We start from the raw sequence: 21,626 nt of genomic DNA on the forward strand, positions 1-21,626 counted from the left end.
CTGATACACAGTAATTTGGGGGAATCCCTGTCTCAAAATCGTGCTTTTTTATGCTCTGGATTTGTGGCAGTGTATGGAGCAAGGTTTTTACTGGTATGGAGAAAGATGGCAATTGCCTGCTGCATTTCTCAGCCTTAAACATGATTTTTTTCTTTCCAACAGAGGTCGTGTGCAGCACTGAACAAAATCCCAACAATTTGCCAACACTTGCCTTGGAAAGTCATACTCTTTTATATGAGGCTGATGAGATGGCAAAGCATTTATTTGATCGTCTTTCACAAGGGCACGTTACTCAGAGGAGAAAGCGTTCCACCCTGTTTGCTACAAGCACTCCATCTTCTGCTCTGGATATCTTCCCACATGTCAGTTCCACTCAGGCAGCTTGGGGTAGTACTGCACAGGACAACAGCAGCTCCAGCAAGAACAACACACAGCAACAGCTGCCATCTCCCAGCCCCCTGGCTTCACCTGCTCAAACTGCTCTTGTTTCTCATAGAAACTCTGTGGGTAAAGAGACCTTTTTTGAGCAGCCACAGACAAAAGAAATGGGGTGTGGTGTTGAAATGGACCCTAGCTATAGCCAAGTCTCTGAGTTTGTTCCTGTAAAGGTTAAAAGCAAAGGTAAGTGTAAAACCAGAGAGAAGAAGACTGTTAAAAAAGCAAGAACAGGAAAAAAGAAAACAACTGCAATTAAAAACAATGCAGAAAGTAGTCCTGACAGATCTCAAGGTGAAGAGTGTGCTCAAAATGCAAAGCTTCTTCAGCCAGAAGTTGCAACATGTTCTAGTGAGACTGAAGTCTGTGAGATGGGGCAGAAGATGTGGGAGGGGGCTTTTAACAGGACGAATAGAGACTGTGGTGTGGAACACCATTCCCACTCTCCTGATGGAGTCCAAGACTTTGAAAGTACTCATGAGGTGAATCCAGCACAGCTGCAGAGTCTTGAAAGTGCTGACTCAATGCAGCAGGTTAAGAAGGGACCTATCTTTGGGATGCAAAGTGTGGGGAGCTTGCTAAAACCCCCAGCTCATACCTTCTCAAGTCTTGAAGTTCCCTCAGGTGATTCCAGTCTACAGAATTCTACAAAATTCTCATGTGTGAGCAGAAAGAGCATCAGACAGAAAGCCAACAGAAAAACTAGAGTAATTGGGCAAAGAGATTATTCTGATGAGGAATATTTACCAAACATTGTGATAATACCAGAGTCCAAGGCTGAAGAATGGCCTAAAAGAAGCCAAACAATCAGGAAGAATACTGCCAGGAATAGTAATTGTGATCAGAGAAATGAAGTTCATGTTTTTAGGCCCTGCATAGATGTTCAAGGAGTAGCTAATGGGAGCACAAAGGATTTGCCAGGTAATCTAAAACAGCGCAGGGAAACATATATTGTCCATCCTTTGGATCTTGCAGGAAATTCGGGTTGTTTCCAGACAGAATCTGAAGGGAGTGAAAATCTACCTCCCAGGTCTGTTCCTGGGAGCAAAGTGAGCAAAATCCCCAGAGCTGTTAAGAGCAATCAAAAGAGCAATAAAAACCAGACAGGGGACCTTCAAGAAAATGGGCAAGGTGAAGGTGACCACAACATGAATGCTTTGACAAAAGAAGCCTCTTGCAAACCCAGGCCTCAGAGGAAGAGGAGCAACCCTCAACCTCCAGAGACTGATTCCCTGGCCAGAAAAAGTGATGGAGCCAAGGTTCTCATTGGGAGTTCCACAGAACTTGCATCCAAGCAGACTGTCCCGATGGGGAAGTTTTCCTGCATTAGCCATCTGCTGTCTGAGCCAGGTGATTTCCTGGAGGAGCAGCTACCTGAGATATCACTTGCAGATAGTCTTGCAGACCTTTCACACAGTCTTGAATCCTCCCATGTCAGCAGTTCTGCAGTTTTGTCTGTCAGCTCCAGACTTACAGAAGTACCAGTTTCCAAGAACTTAAGTACTGAGGGCAACAGAATGCCAGCAAAACCCCCTGTTTCGCTGAAAAGCTCCCCGATATTTCAAGAAATGACTGCAGAGGAAATATCTGGGGAAAGAAACCAAGTCCAGTCAAGTTCTTGGAGCTCACCTTCACAGAAACCTGGTAGGTAGTAAGATGGGGAAGCTACCTGTGTTTGGAGATGAGGGCAAAAACTCCATGCAGCAAGTACTGATATTTTCCTTCCTCTCCTCTCTTTTTTCAGAGTTAAAGATCAGTTTCCAGTACACTATTTATGCTTCCACTTGTGCTGCCCTGTCCTTTCTGTGGCTGCATTTGCTTCTAGTTTATCAGCATTTCTATAAGAATTTCTGTCCACTTGTTCATGTGTAGATATTGAGACAAGACTAGCAGGATATGCTGAGTCTTGCTTTACCACTCTTGTTATCTACAGGGCATACCTATTAATTTAGACAGTCAAGTATTTAAGCACTTCAACATCTAACTTGATGCTGACCCTGCCTACTAAAGTCAGTCAGTATTACTGGGGCACAAAATAACAAGAAGGTGGAAAATTTTTGGTCCAGAATGGTTAGTGCTGCAAGGCACTTCTAAGGTGATATCTTCACTGGAAATTAACCAGGACCCAACCTAAATTATTTTGGTTGTGGATTTATTTTTTGTTTGTTTGTTTGTTTGTTTTTTAAAAGGATGTGGAGGGTGCATCCCTGGGCTGGTACTACAATAGTTAAGCTGTTAGTTTTGGGGAGATTGCTGTTAATGGATGCTCTATAAAAACAGTAGTCTTGTGGGGTTTTTCTTTCTGTAGCTGTTGACAAACAGGCCTGTTACAACTGGAGTGGGCTGTACTTTGTAGAGAGGGAGGAAGTCTGTTCTCCTGCCTCCTTTTGGCTTTCTCCACTTGCAAAGGTGCATGAGCACTGGTCCTGTGTCTTGCTGGAAGTGAGTAGGTTGCTGGTAGGTTGTTTGTGTGCTATAAGCTTGCTATCTTCTCCAGGCTGTAAGCTCCTGAGCATTACAGCTATCAAATAGAGTTTTTATATCATTTTTCTACTACACCAGAGCCCATGATACTATCAGTACTAGTGAGTTTTTCATTGAGGAACCTAATTTGATTTATGAGCTGACTTTTCAGGAGCAGGTCTGGTATTTTTGGATTATAATGGTCTCCTGAGTTTAGGGGCAATATGCTTAGATTCTGGATTGTGCATGTTCAGAGAAACCTGGTAATGCAACTCTTTTCTGTTTGTCAGCTGTTATTTTTTAGGATATCTGGAAATAATTTGGAATCACTTTGATCAAACCATGTGAATGTCTCCCTTTGCAGATATCAGGCCACTACAGGACTTGAACAATGCCAGGGTTGTGTCTCACTCTGGCTCGGAGGAAGCATCAGGGTGCTCATCTAGGCGGAAACGGAAGCCAACCTGCTACAAAGAGCCATCAATCAACAGGTTGGGCTTTAAACTATTAATTCCAAAGACTGTTCCCATGCTGCAACCCCTGCTCAGCTCTCATACACTAACTCTCCAGGGCTGGGCCTTCTGTTGCTTTGTTCAAAGTTCTTACCCTTTGTGTTCTGTGACCCTCCTCTTCTACCACTGTGTGGTTATGCCAAAATTCTGCATCAGTACAAATGGATGTTTAAGCTTCTGGTAACAAGCTGCCAAAGATGTTATTTCACTTGTTGAAATGAGCACATCTCTTGGCAGACTGCATCTGTGGCACTCCTGTGCTAATGAGGCAGTAGCACAAGGATAAAAGGTTAAAGACAGCCCAGCAAAAGCCCTGATTTCATTTACATTCTGTGATGACTAAAATTTTAGACACCTGAGTAATACATTCCCCCTGAGAGCATCCGGTATCTATATTCACTAGCAGATATACCTAAATAAATAGCAGCATCTTTTCCCTAGGAAACTGTAGATTCAGTACATCCAATGGCTATTGCACAGTCATGTATTCCTAAAATGACAGCTTCATAGTTATATAATGTTTCTGGTGTGTTTTTCCCTGCAAAGTGTCCCAGTTTGAACTTTCTGTGAATAGCTGGTTATATTGCACCAGAAAGTACTCTATTGGACAAGAAACAAACTGTACCACTTAATCATCTTATGGGGAAGACCTGCACTAAAATTAGAAACTTTAGGGACTAAAATCATACATGAATTCAAGGAATACTTGATGGTTCAATGTAACCCTTTTGTTTCTGCAGGAAACTGAGGCAGGGTGACCCATTTACAGACACTGAGTTCCTCCACTCTTCTCTCTGCAAAAAAAAACCAAAGCCTGTCAAAGCCAAGGGAATGACCAAGAAGATGAAAGAGAACAAAGAATGGCTTCCTGAAGGATGTCTCAGTGCCAAGGCAGGCAAGTTGGTTACAACAGAAAGGATTAGAACGATGGTTGAAAGCAGCCCCCAGGCTCCTAGAAGCTCGCGCGTTTAGCCACAAGGCTACAGCTTTGAACACAGAGGCCCAAGCAAAGATGGAGGTGGCTGACCAGGCAGATGAACTATTCCAACTAAGGCAACCCAAGGACCAATTTGACAAATTGAGCCATGTATTTCTTCTGTTTTGAAATCTTTAGGACTTATGGAGTGGGGAAAGTGGTTAACACAAATCGATGGATGTCTGTTTTAATGATGGGCATGGCCCTTATGTGCTGTATGATTAGCTCCTATCTATCTTCTGCTTTCTTCATGTTCTCTGCGCCTGGCTGCCATGTAAAGCTCTCTGCAGCAGAAGATGAGCTCTATACCATATATTAAGGAATATTTAAAACACAGGGTGCTTAGGACTGGATCTAAACATGTCTTGTCTTAAACATTCTGAGTATTGCTACAGGAAAGGTGATCAGAGGAGAGGGTCCCGTGGGACAGAGCTGTTTAAAAACATCTCTCCTTTTCCTATCACTCCTTGCCCTTGTTAAAAAGTACCTCCTTCAGCCTTCTTGTAGCCCCTTGAGGTACTGGAAGGTGTGATAAGGCGTCCCTTGCACCTTCTGTTTTCCAGGCTGAACAACCTCAACTCTCTCAGTCTATCTTCATAGGGGAGGTATTTCAGCCTCTGATCATCTTTGTGTTCCCCCTCTGGCTTTGCTCCAACAGGTCCATATCCCTCTTAAACTGGGAATCACAGAGCTGGACAACAGTACTCCAGATGGGGTCAGTTGTGTTTCAGGAAATCCTTTACTCTTCCACTGCAGTACCCACTGGCTTCAAGCACTTGCTTTTCTTAGGGTCTGCTGTGTAACTTTGAAGATCATTGATTTTAAATGTTGAGAGAGTGGTGGGGAAAAGAAGAGATCACACCAGTTGTAAAAGGGAAGGAAATGTGCCTCTTTGGAAGCAGGAAAAGTGTTTCCTCTATGGCAGAGCAGGGAGAGGGCTGCTCTTTTCTTCTGACCATACTTACTCCTTCTCCTTCGCACTTCAGCAACAACTGTCAGTTCACGAGGATAGGCTGGGTCTTGCTGTACTCTCTGTATTCAGAGGACTCCAGAAGATGGAAACTTCATTAGTAGAGGGAAAACAGTGTCATCAGCAGTCAGGTAAATGCTACTACATAGCTTACATTTAAGCTGTACCATTAAGTTATTAAAACTAGGAAAAAAAAAAAGGCCTGAGATTCAAAAATGCCTTCTTATTTATTTGTTCAGTTTTCTGGAAGTTACCAAGCTTTCTCTGGTATTCTGTAACTCTGGAAGCCAGGCAGGAGCTAGTCAATAACACTTATAACACTTGTTATAAGTGCTATTGTATTAGAACGTGCCTGTATTGATCCACTGATGTCAGAAGCCAGGCCAGGAACGTAGATCTCCAATTGTTCCCACTAATTGTTTTCATTGTCTCTGTGGGTCAGAAATGGGACTTTTTCCAGCTGCACTTATGTGCTTGTGCTAATAACAGAATAGTAGATTGTATTCATTGACATTGAAGGTATGGAGACAGGTGCTAGCAGTTACAGAACTGTGCTTCAAACACAAGGTAATAGTATCTCCTTTAGTCTAACATTGGTATCTCTATCCTAATCACCACCTCGAGCAGTCAGCTGGAGGGGGAGTTTGTTCATGTGTAACCAGTTTGTTTTGCTGAGCAATGATGTATGAGTTTGTATTACTCCCAAAATAAAATTTCAGTGCAAATGGTATTTTCAAATTCTTGTACACTACCTGATATTTACCATGACACTACACATGACAGCTGTGCCTAGGCTAAAACAAATTGAAACTATATTCTAAGAAGGGAGATACTTTTTGTTTATATCACATTGCAACAGTCTGTCCCAGCCTGTACTGGACTGTCTGTCCCAGACAGTACTGTACAGTACTGAAAGCTACTGGAGTCTCTCTCTGAGGCAGTTTCCCCATATCTGCTAATCACACAAAGGAAGGAGACACAGAGAATGTTAGTTGGCTTTTATTTTAGTTTGAATTAAAAATATTCCTTAAAAAAAACCAACACACAACCATGGATGGAATAAGTTTTCACAGTCATGATACGACTTGCCGTAAGACAACAAGGGTAAGTAATAGCCCAGACAATGGAGAAAAGTTTGCACCTTTATGAATTGTAGGGTGAGGGAAGAGGTTAACAGTTCCTATGCTTCACATCCAGTCAGAAGGAGCATAACTAAATGCATGGCCTGCATTTAGACACTGCAGCATGGCTTTGGTAGGCTCTTAGCCTATAAGGCTTATTTCCAGCATTTACTAAGTGCTACTCAAATGCTACAGTCCTGACTGTAGCAATGGAACCACATCCCTTGGTATCAGGACACTGTGCTCTGGTTGGCACTACAAGATAAATTCAGGAGGGCTGTGGTAGAGCTGGCATAGCCCTCTGAGCTCACTTATACTCACTGGGAAGTACTCGAGAGAGAAGGACGGTATTCATTTCTAAGGTCTGCTGCACATAGGTCACTGCTGGTTTAACCAGAGCTGTGACACAGACTGGCCTTCAGACTGAGAGGAAGAGATAAACATAGATCAAAGTCACAGAGAAAAACCTCAGGTCTGCTGTGAACAAAACTAGGAATCCAGACCAATACTGAGCTTTTGTCAAATTCATCTGCTTAGCAAAAGTAGGGATTCACCTAGCAGCTCAAAGAGTTTCAGAAAACATGATTTTCTAAAAGTTTAAAAAGTGTCTATGTTCATTTTTATCTAGTGTTTGTAAAGTTACACAACAAAGCACAATACAAGCAGAACAGAAAAGCCAGGTACATGTTTTCTCCAATATCCTAAAGTTCCCATTAATTCTTGTAATTTTTTCTTTGATGAGGGCACTTGTATTTCTTCTCATTCCTTTAAAGTGTCTGGAGGAACTACTGCACTGGCTGCATCTACCAAGTACCCAAAAATTTATTTCTTGGTCCTTGACATTTTTCAGGCTGAATTTCAATTTCTGGTTCATGTAATGCTTCCTATTATTGCTGTAGCTTCTCCCACCTTTTCATGGGAATCTCCTTCAATTAGAGTATCATCTATATATTAGTATAGTTTCGCATCTGGAGGGAGTAAGACTGTAAAAATTCAGCAAAATTGAGCAGTCATGGGTGAATGTTTGTACCTCGGAAGGAGCCTATTAAAAACCTAAAACTGATGAGAGAACAACTGCTAAGAAAGCAAGAACAGGAAAAAAGAAAACAACTGCAATTAAAAACAATGCAGAAAGTAGTCCTGACAGATCTCAAGGTGAAGAGTGTGCTCAAAATGCAAAGCTTCTTCAGTCAAAAGCTGTAACATGTTCTAGTGAGACTGAAGTCTGTGAGATGGGGCAGAAGGTGTGTGAGGAGGGTTTTGACAGGAGGAATAGAGACTGTGGTGTGGAGCACCATTCCCACTCTCCTGATGGAGTCCAAGATCTTGACGTAAATATGAGGTAAATCCAGCACAGCTGTAGAGTCTGGAAAGCATTGACTTAATGCAGCAGGTTAAGAAGGGACCTATCTTTGAGACACAAAATGGAGAGCTTGCTAAAACCCCCAGCTCATACCTTCTCAAGTCATGAAGTTCCCTTAGGTGATTCCAGTCTACAGAATTCACTTTTCTTGAGGAAAGCGACCTCCAGTGCCTGTGCTTTGCAAGAAGACTCAAGTGTGATCAGACAGAAAATCAAGAGAAAAATGAGTAATTGGGCAAAGAGATGATTCTGATAGGAAGTATCTACCAGTGTGATAATACCAGATGGCCAAAGCTGAAGAACAGCCTAAAAGAAGCACAACAAATGAGACAATGCCACTTACACTCTGATGTAAGTGGGAGACACTTTGTTAGGGGAGCTTGAGTGCAACCCATGCCTTAAGCTTTGGGCATAGAGGCCAGCTTCCGCTTCAAGTTTTCAGCAAGCTTGTCCATGAACTCAAAGGTGTTCAGGTAATCAGAGCGTGTGACACTGGCAGGGGGAAACAAAACAAGACAGGTATTAGTTGTATAGACTCTAAATAAAGCAGAGGAAGACTGTTCAAAGAACTCTGTGTTTTGCCTCTAAAACCAAAAGAGTTCTCTCCTACTCATCAGGCTGGGTTTTTTGCCATAAGACTCTGGGAAGAGGTAGCCAGGTGGTATTTTACAGTTATGTAGGTCTTCTTCATTTATCAGGATCTGGCCACCATAGCTAGACTGTCATACAAAACATGTAAATCTTTGCAGTTCCTTCTTTACTTTTTTCTCCCATTCATTTGGTGCAATAGCAGGGAGAGAGCAATCTGCACTAAGTTGCTTGGGTCAGGGAGTGTCTCATGTTTGTTTTACAGCACTGGGTACAGGAAGTCCTTTGAGACAGACTCCTGTTCTTTACCACACTAAAAACAACATTTCAGCCAATGCTGTTCAGAACCACCATGTAAAACAGCCTTTTCGAGGCATAGCTGGTTATTTCAGACACTTACTTAGGCAGGCCTTTGATGCAGGCAGCAAGGTCCTTTGTCATGAAGCCAGATTCAATGGTCTCAATGCAGACTTCTTCCAGGGCAACTGCAAAGTTCCTGAGGCTACTGTTGTTGTCCAGCTTAGCTCTGTGAGCAAGGCCTCTTGTCCATGCGAAGATGGAGGCTGAGAGAAAACACTGGGTTATTCTATCTTTCCAGAACTTCCTGAAAGTTGCTCTAAATCATCATGTGGAACAATAACTGGATTTTTTAATACCAATAACACGGAAAGCAAACTGAAAAAAAAGATACAAAATCTGGTATGGGAAAGAACACTTATCTTCATTTAGGTATCCTTTGCCTTTTGTGGAACTTGAAAAAATCAACCAAAGCAGACCTCAAACTATTCACTGCCTCCAGTAATCTCTCTATGCATGTAATTTTATTTTCTCCCTGCCCAGGTCAGAAAGAATGACAGGTGGTAGGACCCTGTAGTTACAGAGAATATTGTGACAGAAGGGTACAGTTCTTTTCCTAACACTACATTATGCTCTGGTCTCTATGCAAATTTAGAGGATGCTTCCCCTCATGTCCCATTTCACGTACCCTTACACTTTGAGTGTGTACATGGCTTGGGGTGTGGTTGGTTCTTCTGGGCCATCAGAAAGAGTTATAAAAAACAACCAACCTAAACCTTAAGGCCTTGTGGCTATAAACCAATAGTTTCCTGAAGAGTGAGTGCTAAAGGCTAAGTTAGGTCTAGTTTATTGCTTGCACTCACTCCATTCCAGCCTGTTTTTTGCTTCAGAGGCTGTATCTGTGTCTGTAGAGACCCAGAGAAGCTGACTTAGGTCATGAGAGGACTGTGGAGGTATATTCCCTTGCCTCCCCCTCAGGCCACACTGTGATCTGAGAAATACTCATTAGGCCTTGGCAAACCACACCTAAGCCCTTCTCGAGCTTGTCAGAAACACAGGAACTAGTGGTGTCTAATGAGCACCTTGTTTTTAAATGAACAGCCTTGCAAAGGTATTTTTCTTGCCTGAATAGGAACCCAAGTTGAATAATATTTTTGTTACTGAACTTTCAAAGAAAGTTACTGACTTGAATTGCAGCCAGGATGGAAAATTACTATAACTAAAGCCCACTCTCTTGTAAACCCCATAAACAGTGACCCAAAGTGAGACCCCTCCAGCTCTCAATTATAAGGAGCTAATGCATACTATACCCTACTCTCTAACAACCCTTTAAACAGCAGCCCAAAATACATCAATGCTGTAGCCAGGACTAGTGATCGATTTTTCTCTCTTTTCTCCTCTTTTTCTTCCTTTAATTCCCTCTTTTTTTTTCCTTTCTTACTTGCTTTAATCCATCTTTCTCTCTTTAATTCCCGTCTTCACTTTCACTCTGCCCCTTTATCCAAAACCCACTGCTGTGTGCTTATATAGTAGGTATTTCCATGCCATGTGTGTAATTTTCTGATCTACTTTCTGATTATTTGCAGACCCTCTGACTTTTATAACTTCTTTTGATCAATGAGCATTTAAGAATCTTAGGTACCTTCCTTCCCCTTAAGGGTCATCACAATCTCTGGAAGAAAAATGCACTATGACCTGCAAGTTTCACCACTAAGTGGTACAGTTGTCTACAGAAAGGGTGCAGATGTTCTTACTCTAAACTTGCTCTTTCATGTGTAGAGATGATGAAGGGCAGTGAAAAGCAGCTCACCAATGGGGTTAGTGGAGGTTTCTTGGCCTTTCTGGTGCATGCGGTAGTGACGAGTAACTGTCCCGTGAGCAGCTTCTGCTTCTACAGTCTTGCCATCAGGGCAGATCAGCACGCTGGTCATCATCCCCAGAGAGCCATAGCCTACAAAATACAAGATTCAAAAGCTCAGTGTCTCCTTTGGACAGCTCCCTCAAATTCCCCTTCATCTCCCCATCCTACAATCCCCCTGCATCTTCCCACTGATGGAAGGAAAATCCCTGAACAGCAGAGCTGCAGTAGTGCTTCTGCAATTAACTGGCAAGTCCCTACACATCAAAATAACAGTTCATCTGAACATGAAGTCCAGCTGAACCATGAGCTATGGATATACAGACATTCTGCACCATTTCAAGGAAATTAGTTTTCTTACCTAATTTGCTGGACAGATTTCTACTGAAAATGTATGGTAAGAGAACAGTAAGTGTTGGGCTGTTTGTCTTTCACACAGGGTGACAGGAAACAAAACAACTTCTTATTAAGAGCATCTGCTCTTGTGAGAGGAACAAGCAACTTCTGATATTGGACATTCACACCAGTTCTAACCCTGTAGGTTTCAGAGATCTTCATGTTTGAAAGCTGCTTTGTTTAGAAGTCCAACACACATCCTTGTTCTGTGGGAGGCAGTTTAGTGGCACTACTTCAGAAAGAGTGTATTACATAAAGCCACACATCTCATCCTGTGGAATTCTGCATCCATATTTGTTTTGGCACTGTGCACCTTGGTTATATAGGATTTTGATCAAGCATTACAATTATGTCTAGTTAGACCTATCAATATCTCTCTTTAAACCTGACAGGTAGCTTTAGGTCCTGAAAGTTTTATGACTTATCTGCAGAGCACCTGCCATCACTCTCAGCAGCAGTCAGCTTAACTCAAGCTGTCAGTGACAGAGAACAGTCTAAATACTGTCCATGAGACTAGAAAGCCTACCAGTTATCATGTGGTAGAAACTTCCCTCCTGTAAATAAATACAACTACAGAGTCTACATTCAATAGATTTTCTTGTAAAAGCAAAATCAGAATTTTTTGACTGATACCGCCATGAACTGGCAACAATTTTGAAACACAAGTTTTGAGACGGAACATCACATCCTGGGCCATTCCATAAGATGTGACAGAAGGACACAAGAGACTGCCACTAAGCCTGTTTCAGCGTGGCACAGGAAGCACCTCATACCTTGTGCAACAGAGTCAGACTGCACATCCCCATCGTAGTTCTTGCAAGCCCAGACAAAGCCTCCTTCAGATTTCAGGGCCTGAGCAACCATGTCATCAATGAGCCTGTGCTCATACCAGATCTTTTTGGCTTCAAACTGGGACTTGTATTCTCTAGGAAACACAAACCAAAACACTTTGTCATACAAAGAGGGAATTGCACAGTCTGTACATAGAGAGATGCACACAGATACGACTAAAACCAAAAAAACCCTGCATTCTCTTTACTCTTTTTTCCCTTGGCTGCTTCAGAATCATAGAGGCACCCACAGAGAATCTGTGGCTTTATTAGAAGATATGGACACCACAGCCACATGTAGCAGAGCTTTCCACATTGAGTATTGTGCTTTGCAGGACAAGGGAGACTCTGACAGAGATGGCATCCCCTGTGCCTTTAAAGAGTTGCTGAGTGTCTGAAAAAGCAACTCACAAGGCTGGAGAGGATGTTCCTGCTGCAGACTTATGCACTGCAGTAGGAAGTACACAGCTGATTACCTGTCATAGATGTCTTGGAAGATGTCTTTGAAGCGGCCATCATATTTCTTCAGAATGGTGTTTTTGGTGCTCATATAGAGGGGCCAGCCTTTAGACAGTGCCATCTGGAAGGAACTGTGGGCAAAATCCTTGATAGACTGGTCAAGATTGTACATTCCCATGGCTACACCACCACAGCCTGTTAGTGGAGGAAGAACAGATAGGAATCAACTAGATTTAGTTTGGGTTTAAGAATTTTATTCTCCCCATAGCATACTCTGGCTGGCAGGCAGACTGGTGCTCTTCCCAGATGTCTTAATCTAGTTCTCAGTTTAAGGTTGGTTCTTTCAGGAGAAGATTTGCTTTGTGTTATCAGTTCAAAGCTCCAGCAGTTCTGTGACACATGGATAGGAAAGTGGTTTTGTTTTAAGGCAAGTACATCTTAATAATGTGATCTAATCCCTCTAAGAAGTTTTGTTCTAATCCAGCCTAAGTACTCAAGCACACTGTGACAGAAGTGAATGTACTTGAACTCCTACTAGCCATTTAAGTAATACAGTCTTTTTCTATCAAAGCAGCAGGCAGCAGTTTGGAGCAGGAGGTCTCAGTCAAAGTCAGAAAGGGATGTGCTCACACCTTAAATGCTTTGCACCTTCAGAACTAACTCCAGCAGTCAAGGACTGCTTTGCCTAGCTCAGGTAAACAAGACTCCACATGAATTCCTGCATTTTTTTCAGCACATGTGTGGCCTACCCTGCTGCTTTGATCCACCCGCTCAGGCTCACTTCTAGCAAGTTGTGGGAAGAATGTGCCAGTCATGTGGGTGCTCAGGCAAGTCCTGAGAAGGCTCTGAGGAACTATCAACATTCACATGACTTAAGACTGTGTAAGGCAGATGTGTTAGAAGCACAAATGGAAGTGTGCTGAACTTGCAGCCCAGCTCACCCAGAAGAAAGCAACACTCAAATAATGGAAGAGGATGATTGTGGGTGAAAGTAGGGTCTAGAGCTTCATGAGAAAGCTTTGTCATTTTCGGAGCACAACTCTGTTTCCAGTGAAAAGTAGATACCATGTACTTAATTTTAAGCACCTCACTAGCACCAACTATCTAGTTTTGTACAGTACCAATATTAGGGATCTTTGTTCTAGAAACACCCACAGTTTTTAAATATCTATTTTTCCTAATATCCATTTATCCTTACCACCTTCAGATGGTTGTTACTATATGGACATACATGCAGAATGAAGAGGGGAAGCCAGAGGAGGTTTATCTGCTTGCCAAGATAGCAATGTCATTTAAAGTTGATATTGGCAAAGAATGAAATTCCTGTTGTTACATGTTATCCTTCCCTATGGAGTCAAGGACAGTTCAGGGTGTGATCAGCTACAGAGACTGTGTCCTTTGGAACCATGATTTCATGGTTGCTGGATGACAGCTGTTAAGTTTGAATTAAACAGCTATTTTCATACATGTAAAAGAAAATCCTTATTGCAGTCATACAATCCTACTGCCTCCTAAAAATCTCTTGACTCAGTGTCAAGGTTGAACATATTAGTACAGCAAAAAGACAAGCTTCCCTTAATCATTTGGGAGATATGCTGGCACAAAAGTTATCTGTGGGGAGGGCAGCTCCCTAGAGCAACAGCAGTAATCTGCCATCTTTGCACTTCCCTGCCTTCTGCTTGCTGATGCAATGCAGAGTAGCAAACAAGACTGGCAGCTGGATGGCCACACATCTCCAACACAGGCTCACCAGTCACCTAGCAAACGAAAACAGATTGGGACTAGCCACGAAGGTGAACTCCAGATGAAAGGCTATGCAACAAGAGATGATAGAGATGTAGGTTCTTAGGAGCAAGCATGCCAGAGGAATCAAGTATTACAAAGGAGGGTCATATGTCAGTCCTGGTAGCTGTTTGCCAAACCAACTGCACACAAACAAGGATGCTGGTTTATGTGGTTTCATTTTTTTTGTAGCTAAATAGATCACCGTAAGACTTTACATCCTGAACCCTTTGATTAGTGACAGACAGAGACATGACTTGTATGATGTTTCCTTGAATCCTGCCCCTTAGAGCAAACAGCCTGAGTTCTGGAAACATGTCTGTAACTGCTTCCATTAACAAAGCCCAGCAATGTCAGGACTCTTCTGAGCCTTGCAATGTCTGCAACCAGCAGAGCAATAGGGAGAAGAGTGACACCAAAACCTTTAGTACTGCATCTATTAAAACAGTTACAGCCTACACAGTCAGGAGCATCCTTGTGAAATCCTCTTTCCACCTTACAGAGTAAGTGTTAATTCTCATTTCTCTTGAGCATATAAAAAGACTGCTTCATAAAGAAGGGCAAAAACTGCTAAGGTATAGAGATCAGCAAAACAAACTACACCCAGAAAGAATTGCACATGGATTGCTCTCAAATATATCTCCCCATAGGTCAAACCTAGTTTACATAGTAAGTTTGCCTCTGATCAGAGAGAAAAACATATATGCTGCTACCAGAGTCATCATATAATGAGCATGACAGGTGGCCAATCTAATATGATTGTGTTCTTGATGTGCCTCTTTGATCCCAGGAAGATTTCAAGGTACTTTCAGTACTTGACCAATAAATGAAGAAGGCCCAAACTTTCTCCCCCATTCTCCCTCAAAGTCAAATTTTACCATCAAACAGATCTTACTGATATGTCAAGGTTGAATTAAATAAAAAAATACCAGTGTATCAGTTTTAATCACTAATTAGAGAAAATACCTACTTTCAAAGTTATGGACCAGATACGTGACTGGTTTGCCTCCATCTGCAGGAGTGTAGGTCATCTCTACTTTTCCAGGTCCAGGTACCACAAAATCGGTTGCTCTGTACTGTTAAAAAAAAAAAAAGCCATGATAATTTTTCTATCAGGAAGAGAGAACCATAAAAGACAGTCCTCATTTGGAGGGCAGGTTACAGAAAAACAGTTGTACTAAAAACCCCATTAAGGAGACTTTTTCTTCAGCCATATCGTCACTGGATGATTTTACTAGAGCTTAGAAAGACAAGAGTCATGGAATCACTTAGGTTGGAAAAGACTCTTAACATCATCAAGTCCAACAGTTAACCCAGCACTGCCAAGAGCATCACTGAACTGTATCCTTAAATAGTCAAAAGTCTGCCTATTTCAGAAGCCATCTTCCCCTTTAGGGGAAAAAGCTTCTTGGGCCCCCATCAATCAGCACAGTATCTACTTTTGCAGATGTGCTGAAGTTTTAAAGTGTAGAGTATTTAGACTGTTGTGTGGTTGGTGGATAGAAAGGCTCCTCTCCTTGCCTTAAAAAAGCCATTCATATTACAGCTACTGATCTTGTAGGGTTCATACATCATACAAGATGACATTTGAAAGGCCAACCTGTAGCAAGAGCCTTTGAAGTTAAAAACTTGAAGTATTTAAATGCTGTCTCATCTTCCCAATTGTCCTGAACAGTACTATTTAAGGTTACATTTCCTTGAAATTTATTATTCTTTTTCATGTAGTTTCCCTCCTATTAAGGGAATCTGTTCCCTGAGCTGTTCTGAAGTTAGTGTCTCGCTCTCATGTCCTTTGTATGTTCTGATATTGTTCCTTTCACTTTAATCTCATACTTTTGCAGGGTTTCAATCCTTTCCCTTTAATCCGCTGCTTCCTATTATTTTAACCTTATCAATTTTTCACAACCTTTAAGGAGGTGGAATCCCATTCTTTTCTAGTGTCAGGGTTCTGCAATTATTTTCCTCTTGAAAACTTATTATTTTACCTTCCTAAATTACCTATAGCAGGTAATTTAATGACTTGCCTTCATTTTGCAGGTTTAGCCACCTATTTAAGCACTTGGCTCTTCTAGAAGACTTCTCTTTTGCCACGTTTGGTAACTTTATAACATATGACTGCCCATGGAGAACAGTATGACTGATTCTTATCTTCCAGGCTATCCAGAGGGCACAACACAGACATTGGTTCCAGGGCTTTCCACAGCCTTGTACTACCATTGTCAGGGAAGTTTTGATAAAAGAGGTTTCCCTACTTCTGTACCACAGCCTGATGTGCCCAGGTCAGATATGAACTCTGCAGGTGTGCTGTGCAAGAAACAGAACAAAACCACACCCCCATACATACAGAAGGCAATTTTGCCCACTTCTAGAAATCACTCACTTTTATTCATTTTTGCTGTGAGCAACATTTGACACCAGAAAGTCCTGCAAAGTAAGAAGGTGGGCAGCGTAAAATAATATTTTCTGAAGATTCATAAGGTTCTTACGTAGGAAGGAGTGTTCTAGGGAGATGAAGAACAATAACCTAGCAGAGTTAAGTGTCTAAGTACAGGCTTGTGTAATCCAAGCACAGGTTTCTGAATGCTGTTTATACAGTGACACTGCTCAAGGGAGAGGCATGAACCAGACTCTCCCACACTTGCTGGGTGCAGTACAAACAAAGTGCTAGCACGTGTGTGCTCCCAGGTGGAATGCAAGGCACAGAGCAGGAGCACAGGGATGTCTAAGTCTTTGGAGCTCTATACCAGCCAGGAATAAGCCTGTTAAGACAAAAAGAGGGGTAAACACTGGAGTGACTCACTTGATCCCCATAAGCATGACGGCCGATGACAATGGGTTTCACCCACCCAGACACCAGCCGGGGAATGTTCTTGCAGATAATCGCCTCTCTGAAGACAGTGCCACCTAGGATGTTTCTAATTGTGCCATTGGGAGACTTCCACATCTGCTTCAACTTGAACTCCTCCACTCTGTTCTCATCAGGAGTGATGGTTGCACACTTTATGCCAACATTGTATTTCTTTATGGCTTCAGCAGCTTCCACAGTTACTTTATCATTTGTAGCATCACGATGCTCAATGCCCAAGTCATAGCTGTAACAAAGCCACAAACACCATCAGGACTTCCCAGGACATTTTTTTGTGTTCAATAGGAAAGAAACAAGACCCTACATGTGCTTGTGAGTGTAGCTGCAGCATTCTGCCACAACTGAAGTTGTCCCTCTTCCAGTGCAAATGCTGCTGGACTGGAAGAAAACAAACTTATACAGTGACATTTCTCCTGTTAGTGGAGGTTGGTAGGAGATGGGAGAAAGGAGAGCTTCAGTTTATGGCTAAGGTTTGCTGCAGCATGGGACAGTATCTCCTCTGCCTTGCCTTTTGAGTTTCCTGCAATGGCATCTGTCAGTTGAGGGTTTTCATTGTATGGAGCAGCAAAATCCCCAGATATGAGCCGTTATTTCAAACCTCTTGTGCTGAAGGCTCTGGCTTCCTTCATGTACTGAGCACATGAAGCTATACTAGACTTAAAAACTGCTTTGACAATGGACCCACAATCCTGCTCTGGCAGCAAAACTGCCAACATTCCTCTCAAACATCACAGGAAGGTCATTTCCATACTCACTGTTTTAATAGCTTTTGGAGAACAATGGGTGCCCAGCATGGGACAGCCCTGAAGCACAGCCAGCTGTACATGAATCCAGCCACTGTGCTGCCTCAGCCAGGGGTTTGCTTGCCCTCCTCCCACCCTCTTTGAAAAGGGATGTTCTCCAGACTGTGTGCATGTATTATGCTGCTGGGCTCCTGTCTGCCTGGTTCCCAACACCAGAAAGCCTGATGTAGGTGGCATACAAGTGGCAGGGGAAGAGGTCAGACTTGTGGGTTTAACTATGGCAGATACCACTGAAGGCCTCTGTCCACATGGCTAGGAGCAATGTAGCTGGATATTTCTCTAATAATTACAGCTCAGTGGCCAGAAAAGGAAAAGATTATTTGTTCTGCTTGGCCAGATGCTATAGATAGCATGTCCCTTTTGCTGTAGCCAGCTGCTAGTATTTGTTATTTTCCAGAAGGGAGTATAGGAGCACAGCCTAGCTTCAGGGAGTAATTGCAACAGTTAGCTCACATTGTCAACAGCAGAGCTCAGGCTCACAGCCATCGGGGCAGAGTCTGTGCCCTACACACACCCTTCTGTCCTCTGGGCAGATCTTCAAACAGGCATGGCAAGAAGCCATAAGCCCACTCAGGGGGGCAGGATGCTATGCTTCAAGTCAGGGAGTGGCTGAAACAGCCCATATTTCTTCTCACTGTTTAAGCTGCAGGGTCATGCAGACTGTCCAGGTGCTGGAAACCCCGAGACACAGGAAAATAAAACACAGGCCATGTCTCTGAGAGACTTTCTTAGAGGCACAGCACAGGCAAAACTCTAACTCACAACTCAGCATGCACTGCTTACTGCTGTGAGGAACATGCTGGAGGGCATGCTTCCAGGTGCTTAAAGAAAATCCATCAAAACCTACTGACACATGCAAACTTCAGTACATTCAGCTGAATGTCACAGAGTCATTACCTGTGCAAATCCAGATCTACATAAGGAAAAATCAGCTTTTCTTTAATCAGCTCCCAGATGACCCGTGTCATTTCATCTCCTTGCATCTCCACAACGGAGCCTCCACGGATTTTTTTCGACATCTTGAACTGCAATAGGCATAAAAAAATCCAACCTAAGTTAAAAGCTACTAATACATGTATCCTGCATTTTTACAACATAACTAGGTGAGGCAGTAACATAGCATACAGGATCTCTCCAAAGTCTTGAAAATAACCTCAGTTTATCCTTAGTTTCATGCTACGTGGTATTTTCCTTAAAGCCCTAGCTCCTAGAGAGATCTATGTGAGATAAAAAGGTTAATACCTTGACAATTAAGGGCATGGCCTTTAATTATGACTGTATCAAAAAATTTTAAAATATGACCAAATTCTTCCCCCAAATTCCACAGAAATAGATGAGCACTGTTTACTTTTAGATTTCACGAGTTCTAGTCCAGTTACCTGTTTCTGAAAATCAGGGGTTAGTGGACATGATTACAATGACAGCTCATACTGCTGAAACCACTAAGATTAATATGCTGTAAGCTTCTTTATTAACTTTGTCCCCCAGGAAGGAAGGAAACGGGTAGAAAAATCCAAGGGCTACACATCAAGAGTAGTTTCTTGTGGCAAGCTTTATTTCTACAGATAAAATAAATACTGGACAGATTTGTTTGCTGTAGGGAACAAAGGCTAAAAAAAAAAAGAACTTGAACTCTGCCCTTCTATTTGCACTTTGATCTTTGTCAAGACAACCTCAGAAGGCACTGAACTGCTCTAGAGTGCCCTTTTTTCCAGCAGCCACAGTTTCTTGGGTCTCGGCTTATGCAAGAGCTATGACTTGGCAAGCTCCTCCCTCAGACAGTCCTGTGCTTGTGTGCAGCTGCTGGGATAGTACCGTGAGATAGCAAACCCTTGTGCCTGAGGCTGCAGTCTCAGAGACCAAGGGCCAGGAATACTTGATCCAGAATGAAGGGTCCTACTGTACACGGGATCTGTTCCTCTAGACCAAGTCAGTCCGAGGTGTGAGGCTTGCAGAGCAAGGGCCTCCCATTACAAGCATGTTGGGAGACTATCCCAGGGTTAAAATTTTATTTATTTATTTTTAATTAAGTAACTTGTGCTGCATTTCCAAAATCCAATCTATTAAACAATTTTAGTCTGGGAAGAGAATAAAATTTCTAAGCTATGTTCACAGGATCAAGCTTTTCCAAACCTTTTAAAGCACAAAATGAAGAAAAAAACCCCCAAAAAACCACCACCAACAAAACACCAAAAAAGACACCCCCAAACAAAAAAACAAAAACCCAACAAAAACCCCACCCAAAAAATAACATAAAACCCTAAAAAAAAAATTGAAAAAATAAAATGAGGTCACGTTACAGAGACTCAGTTTAAAAGATAAACTACTTCAGGCATTTCTATCCGTAACACAGACAGTACCTTGGCTTATATTGGTCTTCTCCAGTCCTCAAGGAGAACTTGAACTTCATATGACCCCACTCTATCTGAAATCAGTTTACTTATGCAAGTATTTTGAACCCAATTTTCAATTGTGGCTATCTAAATAATAAGGTCTGTATCACAGTCCATGGCCTAGGCACAGAATTACTACTGTGGGAGAGTTCAGTTTTGCTTCTTGGATCAATCTGAGAAACAGTCTGATTCATTTAAGTAAAAATGTAGACAGGCACAAACCCAGAAAATACTGCTTGTTTTGTGGTTTGGTTCCACTTAACTAAGACAAATCAGACTATGTCAGTCACAGAAATCGGTCTGGCTTCAGAAGCATTTGATGCTGCTGCCACTCAGAGAGCACAAAGGTGGGCGAGAAACACCTCCACTGATGCGTGGGAACAGCAGCCTCTTCAAAATCTCTGACAGCATCCAACGTGTTTGTGCGATCATGGCCAGGCACTGGCACTTGTCCCATCCTCAGCCACCAGTGCCTCAGTTTCTCTATGAACTGGGGCAGTACTGCACTAGCATCCCTTGTCTGCACACCAGGCAACATGCCGAGAGGCTCCTCTAGAGAGCACACATTCCCCAGAGTTCAACTCTGTCACTCGTCCCCGCTGATTTTATACTGAACTGCCAAAATCCAGCAAGGTCTTTCCCCTGCAGCAGCTCTTTAAACACACTTAACCCAGGCACACAGCCAAGGCAACTTAGAAGAAACCGTCTATTTCCAAATCCCTCTTGGTCCCGCGGACGGGCTCGGGGCCTGCGGGCAATAATTAACTATTGCAACAAGTCCGTGACTCCGGCGTACAGCTGATCTCCCGGGAGGGAGCGGCTGGCCGGGGCACGGAGCGGGTCGCTGGCACCCACCGAGTTCTCGGCTGCACTCGATTTTTGCCTGCACTGGCCCCTGGCAAGACGATCTGGTGGCACACGGGGGACTTTCCCACCGGCCCGAGGGCAGCAGCCCCGCCACGGCAAAGGCTGAAACCCCGGCACTGGCACGGCCGCGCCTGCGGCCACTCCCCAGGCGGGAGGGGACAGCCGAGGGCCCCCGAGCCCAGCCCGCACCAGGGACACCACCGACCAGCGGGAGACCCGAGGACTACGTGAAGAGACAGCCTGGCCAGGACAGGGCGAGCGATCCCGGGGTGCAGCACCCTCAGCGCCAGTCGCGGCGGGCGGGGCGCGGTCGCGGGGTTCCGCCCGCCCCAAGGGAAAAAAGCCCTTAAACACAATCGCAGCCCCGAGGGACCCGCTGCGGGGCGCCGCGCCCGGGAGAGAAAGGAACAAAGGGTGCTGTGCGGCGGCCGGAGCCGTGGCGCGCTGGGGCGGTGGCGCTGCCCTTTACCTGCGGGCGCGGTGCCGGTCCGTTCTCCGTTCCGTGCGGCGGTGCGGCGGCGCTGCGGGGCCGGGCCGTGCGCAGGGCCCTTTATGTGGCCGCGCCCCCGCCCCGCCCGGCCCCGCACCCGCGGCGCCCCCTGCTGGCCGCGCGCGGCCCCTCCCCCCGGCGGCGGCGGCGCGGAGCC

At 43.7% G+C, this 21,626-nt stretch overlaps 2 protein-coding genes across 2 annotated transcripts in view; one reads left to right on the forward strand and one right to left on the reverse strand.

Moving 5' to 3' along the window:
- Nucleotides 1-6,099, forward strand: part of LOC139593627 (uncharacterized) — a 116,165-nt gene extending 110,066 nt beyond the window's left edge. The window contains exons 7-9 of the mRNA XM_071434792.1: nt 163-2,079; nt 3,263-3,389; nt 4,151-6,099. Of these exons, the coding sequence (XP_071290893.1) occupies nt 163-2,079; nt 3,263-3,389; nt 4,151-4,382 (2,276 nt within the window). The 3' untranslated portion in view covers nt 4,383-6,099. The remainder of the gene's footprint in view (nt 1-162; nt 2,080-3,262; nt 3,390-4,150) is intronic.
- A 240-nt stretch (nt 6,100-6,339) lies between these two features.
- IDH1 (isocitrate dehydrogenase (NADP(+)) 1) lies at nt 6,340-21,560 on the reverse strand. Its single transcript, XM_071434801.1, has 9 exons — nt 21,449-21,560; nt 18,617-18,744; nt 16,851-17,142; nt 15,021-15,126; nt 12,286-12,463; nt 11,753-11,904; nt 10,536-10,676; nt 8,829-8,991; nt 6,340-8,332 (listed from the first exon to the last, which is right to left on the reverse strand). Exons 2-9 carry the CDS (start codon nt 18,736-18,738, stop codon nt 8,239-8,241), a joined length of 1,248 nt encoding a protein of 415 aa, XP_071290902.1. The 5' UTR covers nt 18,739-18,744; nt 21,449-21,560; the 3' UTR covers nt 6,340-8,238.
- Between the last annotated feature and the right edge of the window lie 66 nt (nt 21,561-21,626).

The sequence above is a fragment of the Agelaius tricolor genome, unplaced genomic scaffold (genome assembly GCF_023055355.1).
Source record: "Agelaius tricolor isolate 1412-34295 unplaced genomic scaffold, bAgeTri1.0.p SCAF_10, whole genome shotgun sequence".
NCBI classification, from domain to species: Eukaryota; Metazoa; Chordata; class Aves; order Passeriformes; family Icteridae; genus Agelaius; species Agelaius tricolor.